General features: G+C 45.4%; 1 protein-coding gene across 2 annotated transcripts in view; it reads right to left on the minus strand.

The window, feature by feature from the left end:
* Positions 1–10,144, minus strand: part of LOC104869448 (zinc finger protein 426) — a 27,506-nt gene that overhangs the window by 6,808 nt on the left and 10,554 nt on the right. For both annotated transcript variants that reach the window (XM_010634688.3, XM_010634689.3), the window contains exon 3: positions 694–850. In XM_010634688.3, the coding sequence (XP_010632990.1) occupies positions 694–718 (25 nt within the window). In that variant the 5' untranslated portion in view covers positions 719–850. The remainder of the gene's footprint in view (positions 1–693; positions 851–10,144) is intronic.

Genomic DNA, 10,144 nt, shown 5'->3' on the forward strand with positions numbered 1-10,144 from the left:
TTTTTTTTTTTTTTGGTACCGGGGATTGAACGCAGGACATTGCACTTGTGAGGCAGGTGCGGTGCCACTGGGCTAAATCCCAGGCCCTGTAACTTTATTATTTTTTTAATGAATTTTATTTTGAGTCAGGATCTCACTAAGTTGCCCAAGCTGGCCTCAAACTCTTGATCCTGCCTCAGCCTCCTGAATAGCTCTGATTACAAGTTTGCCACCAAGCCCAGCACACAGTACGGCATGTTTTATCTGGAGCCAGAGGAGCAGACTGTAAGCCATGCTGCCCCTTGGGGAAAAGGAAACAGTCACATTCCATAGGTAAGTGAAGTTAATCTATTTGCCCTTGGTGATAAGAACTCAGAAAGATTATGCAGCTCCTCCTCTCAAAACACACATACCACCAGGAGGCTGAGCTATAAAACAACATTCTGAGCCTGGTGGTGCACGCCTGTCATTCCAGCACTCGGGAGGCTGAGGCAGGAGGGTTGCTGTGAGTTCAAGACCAGCCTGGGCTACATAGTGAGTTCCAGGTCAGTCTCAACTACTTAGTGAGACCCTGTCTCAAAACAAAACAAAACAAAAAACATTCTGTGTTTGAAATGAGCCAGGAGGATGGCTGCTGAGGCCCCACCCTTGGTCTCTACTATCGAGGGGAGACCTAAATCAAAGTCTCTGAAAAAGAGCACAAGGAGGCCCCACCTTCCGACAAATCAACAGCTGCCATCCTGTGGCCACTGGCACCGGAATGTGCCTGAACAGCTCCCTTCCTTGATGCCGCAACCACTTCCGGGCAGCTTATGAATCCAAGCAGGGAGAGGCGACCTCCATTCCTCTTCACCCAGGGTTACAGGGGGTCCTGTTGGTCACAAGCATCAAGCAAAGACTGAATGTCAGTCATCAAACATCACCCACCAGTGCTGCCTCCCTGCAGATAATACATGGGAAAGCTTCCGGAAGCGCCCACTTAGTGTCAATCATGTCCTGAGCACCAAGCGACATTTACTGAAATCAGAGGTTGCTCTGATGCCCTTTCAACATCAGCTCATATAATCACCACCACCATCCTGCACAACAGATACCACGACACCTACCTGATGTGAAGGAAACCTGCACTCAGACATCACTGCTGACCCGTCTAGGGCGTCCAGTTTGGAAGAGGCAAATCAGGCCTTGAGAGAAGCTAATTTTGCCCTGGAAGCCTGACCTCCTATGATCTTCCCCCAGAAGAACAGATATTCTGGACTTGCATGGCGCAATTTAGTAGTCACTAGTGCCGTGTGTTACTGATCACTTCCTGTGGACCACAGTGTGGCTGAGGAATTCTCTGGCTTAATTTTAATAAATTAAAATTGAAAGATAAAACGAGCATGGTTCCATTATCTGAAAACTTTTAAATACATTTGGAATAACGTGGAAATATATGAGTCCACACTTTCACCTATGCTAAGCATACACTACCACTGAGCTACAAATCCAGCCCTTTTTAATTTTTATTTTTAAATTTATTTATTTATTGGTACCAGGGATTGAACTCGGGACCTTGCGCTTGCAAGGCAGGTGACTTCACCACTGAGCTAAATCCCCAGCCCAACTGTTTGTTTTTTTTTTTTTTCTACCAAGGGATCAAGCTCATTAACTTGTGCCTGCAAGGCAGACACAGTGCCACTAAGCTAAATGCCCTTTTAAAAAAATGTCTTCTTTTGCCAGGAATTTAGCTCAGTGGTGCTACCACCGGCCTTGCAAGCACAAGGACCCAAGTTCAATCCCCGGTACCAAAAAAAAAAAAAAAAAAGCCTTCTTTTGAGATAGGATCTTACTAAATTGTCCAGGTTGGCCTCAAATGTGAGATCCAGCCTCCCATGTGGTAGGTTGATGCCTGCATGCACCACCACATCCACCAAGTGATGGATGCTTTTGAACGTGCATATGCAGAAAGCAAAAACTTCAGATCTGCTAACTTGCAGCTCAATTCAAGATCTAAGAACCTAGGGCTGGGGCTGTAATTCAGGTGTAGAGTGCTTTCCTCACATGCTTCGGGCCCTGGGTTCAAGCCCCAGCACCACACACACACAGGCCCATACACGTGCACGCACGCGAGCGCACACACACACACACACACACACACACAATCCAGGACCAAGTATGGTGGGTGGCAATATTACCTATAATCTCAGCCTGGGCAATTTAATGAGTCCCTGTCTCAAAATGCACTTTTTTTGTTGTTTTTTTTGGTACCAGGTATCATACTCAGTTCCTTGTGCTTGTGGAGGCAGGTGCTGGAACCGCTGAGCTAAATCCCTGGCCCTCAAACTGCACTTTGAAAGGGTTTGGGATATAGCTTGGTGGTGAAGTGCCTCTGGGTCTGACCACCCCCCGTACCACACACAAAGCAAAACAAAAACAAAAGAACCTAGAACTGGGAACATAGCTTCGTTTAGTGGTGGACCGCACACGTGAGGCCTTGGGTTTGATCCCTAGAACCATAACCACAACCACAACAACAACAACAACAAAAATTTGAGAAGCAAAGAGCTTCTACGATAACCCCGAAGGAAACATTTTTTTTTAATCACCACAGTCGTCGCTGAAAACTCAAACGTGAAGTGTAAGTGAACAGCTTTAATTGCAACCATGATCTGAGGCCTAGGCGGGAACATCACAAGTCTGAGGCCATTCTGGGCTACAGAGCGAGTCTGCGCTTCTAAGAAAAACACAAAAACAAAAACAAAAACAGCAGCCATGGTCCAGTGAGAGAGGAAGGCTCCTTTATGAGGCCCTACAGGATTGCTCCCTCGGGCAGCACATATACTGAAGTAGGATTGCTCTGATCCGGCCGGAGACCTCATGGAGCATAGGAAAGTCAAGGTGCGTGGCCCTCACAAGTCCTAGAGAGGAAGGCACAGCGTGTCGTGCAGGTAGGCAATTAAGAGAGTGAAGATCCAGGGGGGTCTTCAGTGGGTCTTGGGCGGGGTACACAGTGGAAGTCATAAAGGAACCCTATTTGTGCCTTTGAACGTCAGTCGGCCACAGTCGGGACAACTGAGGGCACAGACCCGGCTTATCACACCGGCTCGCCCAGTCACTTCCGCTGAGTGACACGAGGGCACCGGGCAAACGGAAAGTTTGAAATTTTCTAATATACTGGAATACACGCACCGATAATCCCAGCTACTCAGTCCCGGGAGGCTGAGGCAGGAGGATAGCTAGTTCAAGGCCAGCCTGGGTAACACAGCGGGATCCCGTCTCCAAAAAATAAACAGGAGCCAAGCGGGGTGGTGCATCATCTCTCATCTCAGCTCTCCGGAGGCACGGACGGGAGGATCGCGAGTCTAAACCCAGTCTGGACAATTGTGCGACTCAGCAAGACTCTCGAAATAAAAAAAATATGTATAAACGAGGGCTGAGGAGGTAGCTCCGTGTGAAGGCCTTGGGTTCAAGCCTCCAGGACGGAATACATAAAGCTGTATGTATCCCTAGCACGGCAAAGTAATGACAGTAAATACAACGGATGATATATTCAGGAAAAGATGAGAATGTGACACGTACAATGAGGGCAGCTAGTCGGGCCCAGAGAGAAGAGTCACAGCCCTAAACCCGACACGCCGAGCCTCCCTGAACAGGGAAACATCCTGCCCTTTGATTTCTCAGAAGAGCAGCCTCGGTCTGCGTGAAGGCTCTCGGATCATCTCTCTCGGGCCAGAGACCTAGGAGGGGCAAGCTTATTCTTCTGAAGATGTGCCGTTGTCACCAGAGTCATAACGACAGCAAAGCCAAGACTTCGACCACGTGACCCGGCTCCAGCAACACACAGTGGAAAGGCCGGCCGGGCTGCAGGGATTGCATTGTAAACTATTGGTCTGAGCGCGATGGAAGATGATCTCACACCGGGCCTCACTCATTGCCATCAAAGCCCTTAGTAGGCGCCCTAGGTCTGACAAGAGCTCACCAAGCTGCAGCGAAACTTGGACTGGGGGGTGACGTCCAGTTCACCGGGCTGTAGCAGTTTCCCCAGCACACTGAGGAGGGAAACTTAGAGGCAGGAATGTGGACATATGTGATCTCTCCACACCCACTTTGTCGACATATGTTAAAGACCTAGAAGGCCCTCTTTTGATGAAGGTATTTAGAGTGAGGTAACTGATGGGAGCTTCCTATTTTTTTTTTTTTTTTAAACAGGATTTCACTGCCTTGAACTCACAGCAATCCCCCTGCCTCAGCCTTCCAAGGGGTGGGATAACAGGCATTCACCACCACGCCTGGCTCTTTCCATTCCTGAGGAGCCCTGCGGTCATTCTCCACTGATGAGTGTAGGGGACTCAGTCCCTGATCAGTGGGGATGAAGAGAGCCCAGGGTATCAGCGTGGGGAACCTTGAGCCTTTGATAAGACAGTGGGATCCTCTCACCTGTCAAAGGCAGGCAGAATACATCATTAATCAGGATGGTCTGTCTGGAGCTGGGTGTGGTCATGCATACCTGTAACCCCCACACTCAGGAGGCTGAGGCAGGAGGGTCACAAGGTCAAGGCCAGCCTTGGCTACATAGCAAGAGCTTGTTTCAACCACCCCCGCAAAATGGTTTACCCTGCACAGATCATCAGTGCTGGCCATGTTAGCATAGAATCCTCAGCAGTGAAATAAATAAGCTGCTTAATACAAGCAAGGATCAACCAACCCTGAAATAAGGATCTTATACTTAATTTTGAGCATGTGGGCCACATAATCTCTGTTACAACTATTTGACTCTTCCCTTGTAGCCTGAAATAAGCCATAAATTATATATAAGCAAATGAGTGGCTGGGTATCAATAAAATTTTATTTAGGAAAACAAATGGAAAGCCGGCATGGTGGCGCACGCCTGTCATTCCAGCACTCGGGAAGCTGAGGCAGGAGGATCGCTGTGAGTTAAGACCAGCCTGGGCTACACAGTGAGTTCCGGGTCAGTCTCAGCTACATAGTGAGACCCTGCGTCAAAAAACCAAAACCAAAACCAAAACCAAATGGAGAACCAAACTCAAGCCATAGGCCAATATATTAACCTGCCTACTAGAATATTTTTCTTTTTTGGGGGGGGTACCGGGGATGGAACTCAGGACTTCGTGCTTGCAAAGCAGGCAGCGGAACCACTGAGCTAAATCCCCGGCCCCTAGAATATTTCCTGGTCTATGCAACAGAAAGTCTCAAGTCTGGTAAACAACCCCTTCCTTGATTCATATATTTGCCATACCTAGAGTCACAGAATTTTCTACACGTAGATAATTCACAACCTAGAGACCTTTGTCCAGGGAAAACCCCATACCATCAACATAATCTTAAATAATATTATATATTTGCCTTTGTGTTTTCCCCGATGGAACCTCAATTATTTGAATGACTATGTATCAGCAAAAGGAAATATACCCAAAGGGGTGCTGAGGTAACATTACATCCTGGGGACTAGAAACAGAATTATGAGCCAGGTATGGTGGCACATGCCTGTCATTTCAGACCTCTGGAAGGCTCAGGCAGAAAGATCAAAAGTCCAAGACCACCCTGGGCAATGTATTAACTCAATAAAACCCCGTCTCAAACCAAAAAAAAAATAAATAAATAAATTTAAAGTTTCAGCTGGGTGTGGTGGTGCACACCTGTAATCCTAGCACTCGGGAGGCTGAGGCAGGAGGATCGCTGTAAATTTGCGACCAGCCTGGGCTACAATAGTGAGTTCCAGGTCAACCTCAACTACATAGTGGGACCCTGTCTCAAAACAAAACAAAACAAACAAACAAACAAAAAAACCCAACTTTTTAAGGTCTGAGGATGTAGATCACTGTGAAGACCCTAAGTTCAATACCTTGTACCACACACACACACACACACACAAAAATACCACGATGGGGCCCCAGCAGTGAAAGTAAAAGGGTACGGTCATCAAGTGTAGATGGTTTCTTAATACAAATGAATTTATACAGGGCCCATTTGAACCACAGACCCAAGCTGCGGTTATTTCCCCAGTTGCTAAACATTCAAATGGAACACAGAACTCTTGGGAACAGGCAACAACTGGCTCTCTGACCAACAATGTGAAGTCCAAGTCCATCGTGGTGGAGAACGCTAATGGAATCGAAAGGAATGAATTCCCGACGCCTAAGACAACTGCAAAAAGTGATGCCGCTATAAAAGAACTGCGAGGACCTCAGATCACGAGGCTTAACGCACCCCCAGGCTTGTGCCGAAGTCACGTGGATCCCGGAGAAGGCCTGGACGATGGCAAACTCAGTCCTACGCACTCGTTCGGACCGCAGCTGCTGCTCTCCGTCTGATGACTTCATCGAAACAAGCACAAGGGTTGACCCTTGGAAAGCAGCCACCAAAGCGGAGGAAGGCAACGGCCTCACCTCCACACCGTTCCGAAAAGGGCCCCAGGACCCCTCACACCACTGCCTTCAGATTATATAAATTGTCCTGTCCGATCTGCCAAAAGGAGGTCGGAAGTCTTGACAGTCCAGAAACATCACACCGGAGAGTACTGTGCGGACAGGATTCTCTCACTGACCAATAAATAACCAATAGGCCGGGCGTGGTGGCGCACGCCTGTGATCCCAGCACTCGGGAGGCTGAGGCAGGAGGATCGGTGTGAGTTGGAGACCAGCCTGGGCTACACAGTGAGTTCCAGGTCAGTCTCAACTACATAGTGAGACCCTGCCTCAAAAAACCAAAACAAAACCAAAAACAAAACCGAAACAAAAAAAACCCCAATAGTTTAGAGAGACACATACAAAAATACAAGGTAGCTGTTTCAGGGACCAGCCAACTCGAACACGTTTCTGGGAGTTCAGGGTCTACATCACGTCTACACAACCCCTACAAGGGTTCATTGTTAAGTTCCTGCTCCTTATACCAACTGTCCCCCAAATGAGGCACAAAATTTGGTAGCTTCCTTAGATGCTGCAGAAAATATATTTATTTTTTTCAATCTTATATCATGCTTCACTCCGCAAACAGACTGCCTTTTCTTTACCCATGAACTCTTCAAAAGTTAAAGCATTTATTAACCTCAGGAAACTGTTGCTTCCTATATCATACTTGGGTTTCCAAGATTTCACTTTCATTTGCAGTATTTCTCTTCAGAAGTACTTTATCGAGCTGGAGCAAGGCCCTAAGGTAGAACATTTGCCAAGTATGTACAAGGTCTTTGACATCCAGAACGAACACACACACACACACACACACACACACACACACGCCTTTATGGCCACATGTGGTGCTGCTGTATGCATGCAATCCCAGCCACTAGGGAGGCTGAGGCAGGAGGATCACAAGTTCAATGCCAAACTTGTCTCAACGTAAAATAAAAAAGGGCCAGCTAGGATGTACCTCAGTGTTCCCTGGGTTCAACTCCCAGTACTACAAAAAAAAAAAGAAAACAAAACAAAAAGCAAACTTAAAAAACTTTCTAGAAATTTTAAGAAAGAAATCACACTTTTTTATGAGATTGAATTGGGAGGCATGTTCCTAGATGGGTGTGGTGTATGCCTATAATCCCAGCACTCTGGTAGGCTAAGGCAGGAGGTTCACAAATCTGAGTCTAGCCTGGGCAACTTAGTGACTCAGTAAGACCCTGTCTCAAAATTTTTTAAAAAAGTCATGTTTCCTTGCATGTCATTCAAGAGTGACTTAACATTTAGTTGTTAAATAACAGACAATTAAAAGCTGAGAACAAAGCCAGGTATGGTGGCACACATCTGTGATCTCAGCACTTGGGAGGCTGAGGCAGGAAGGCTGCAAATGTGGGACCAGCCTAGGCTGCACAGTGAATTCCAGGTTAGCCTGGACTACATAATGAGACCTTGTTGCAAAACAAAACAAAACAAAAAAGTTGAGAACAAAACTGTCTCCAACCACAAGGTTGCACCGAGAAGAGGCATGATTATTTCTCAGAAGGGTACATTTTTTCTAGGGTTATTCCAAAGGAACAAAAGATCTCACTACTTGAATGAAATCTCTCCCTGAAAGAATTTATGTGAGTCACAGTGAATAACATCTGAGGGGCATCTGAGGGCTTTTCACAATGAAACATCAGTAAGAGGGCTAAGAAATGGTAAGGGAGCTACAGGAGGTAATATGAGGCTATGTTACAACAGACAGGAGTACAGCTCAGGCCTACCACCCACGAGGCCCTAGGTTTTTTTTTTTTTTTGGTACCGGGGATTGAACTCGGGTCCTTGCGCTTGCAAGGCAGGCCACCGAACCACTGAGCTAAATCCTCGGCCCGGCCCTAGGTTTTGATAGCCATCACCACACACAGGCACACTCCAGAGCTCACCATAAACATCTTTTTGCTATCAATCATTAAAACACTCAACTATTTCCCATGAGTTATGCACAGAGTTGAAGTTGTATTTAAAAACTGAGTTGGACTGGGGATGTAGTTCAGGGGTATAGTGTCCACCTAGCATGCCCAAGGTCCTGGGTTCAACCTTCAGTATAGTAAAAGCAAAAAACAAAACAAAACCCCCAAGCCCCACCTGAATTCTATATGCATATAAATCTCACTGAGGCAAGAGGACTGTAGGTTCAAATCCAGCCTGGGCAATTTGGCAACTTGGTGAGACCCTGTCTCAAAATGAAAAAGTAAGGGCTGGAGATGGAGCTTAGTGAGATAGCCCTGGGTTCAATCCCAAATATTCAAAAAACAAAACACAACAAAACAAAACAAAAAAATCCTCTCAAAAAAAAAAAAAACAAAAAACCTTAAACAGAGCCTTATCTTCTAGGTATTGAGAAATGTTTACATTTTAGTTAAATGACTTAGTTAAATCAGTCCAGTTAATAAGTGATAGACAAAAAACAGACCAAAGAGAAATTTCTTATTTATTTCATGTCTCACAAAACTCCCTCAGATTTACAAGTTTTGGGTTCTTTTTTTCAAATATATGACAGAAAACTAATTTCGGGGGATACTTGGGATTGAACCCAGGACCACTCTATCACTGGGCTGCACTTTTTAAAAAAGGGTCTCATACTGATTGTGGTGGCGCAAGCCTGTAATCCCAGCACTCAGGAGGCTCAGGCAGGAGGATCACCTCAAGTTGAAGGCCAGCCTGGGCTACCTAGTCAGTCAGTTCTCAAAAAACCAGAATAATAATGGTAATAAATAATAATGATAATAATAATAAATTAAAAAACAAAAAAGCGTCTCACTAAATTGCCCATATGGGACTTGAACTTGTGATCCTCCTGCCTCAGGCTCCCAATGTGCTGAGATTACTACAGGTGTGCACCACCATACCTGACGTGATTCTTAAATTCTACTTGTACCAAGAACTCTGTCAATGATCTCTTTAACCTATGCTGAAACTTCAAAATAGCCATATTTTTTTAAGCAAAACATTTATAGGTACATTTTAAACATACATAAAGATAACATTCATCATAGGGAAGGTGTACCTGTACATGATATATTTGGCTTCTTCTTTTTCTCCGTTTCCCCCCACTTTACTCCCTCTTCCCCTCCTTATTTGTATTTCATTTTTAATGTTCTTCTTCTTCTTCTTCTTTTTTTTTTTTGTACCAGGGATCGAACTCAGGTCCTTGCTCTTGCGAGGTAGTCGCCAGAACCACTGAGCTAAATCCCCGGCCCTCTGTTCTATATTTTGACTATTTTAACTGATACAAATATGTACAACAGTGTATATAATACATGGGTTTGAAATATATATTCATGGTGCGTCACCTAATATGAGCTATATTATCATTTCTTTGTGGTAAGAACACTTAAAATCTACTCTTAGCAATTCTCCAAGATGGAATACACTGTTACAAGTCATAAGCACCATGGTGTTCAAGAGATATTTTTAACTCATTCTTCTAATCCAACTGAAATTTTGCAATCCTCTAATATCTTCCTCCCCCGACTCGCAGTAACTATTTGTTATTTCTACGAATTCTTTTTTTTAGATTCCCTATTTCAGGGAGATCATGAGGCAGCCGGGAATCCTTCTTTTAACACAGACCACTTTGAATGTGGTTTTAACCAAACTACTGAGCCAACCAGATGTCTTCCATGTTCAAACGGAACCAAGGCAAGGAAACGCTCCCCGAAAAGTTCAAGATGTACCGTGAGCTTCTCACACCCAAGGGCTCCAAGGAAAGCAGGATGCCCTTAGCATAT

This window comes from Fukomys damarensis, unplaced genomic scaffold (genome assembly GCF_012274545.1).
Source record: "Fukomys damarensis isolate Sample0158 unplaced genomic scaffold, DMR_v1.0_HiC HiC_scaffold_37, whole genome shotgun sequence".
Lineage (NCBI taxonomy): Eukaryota > Metazoa > Chordata > Mammalia > Rodentia > Bathyergidae > Fukomys > Fukomys damarensis.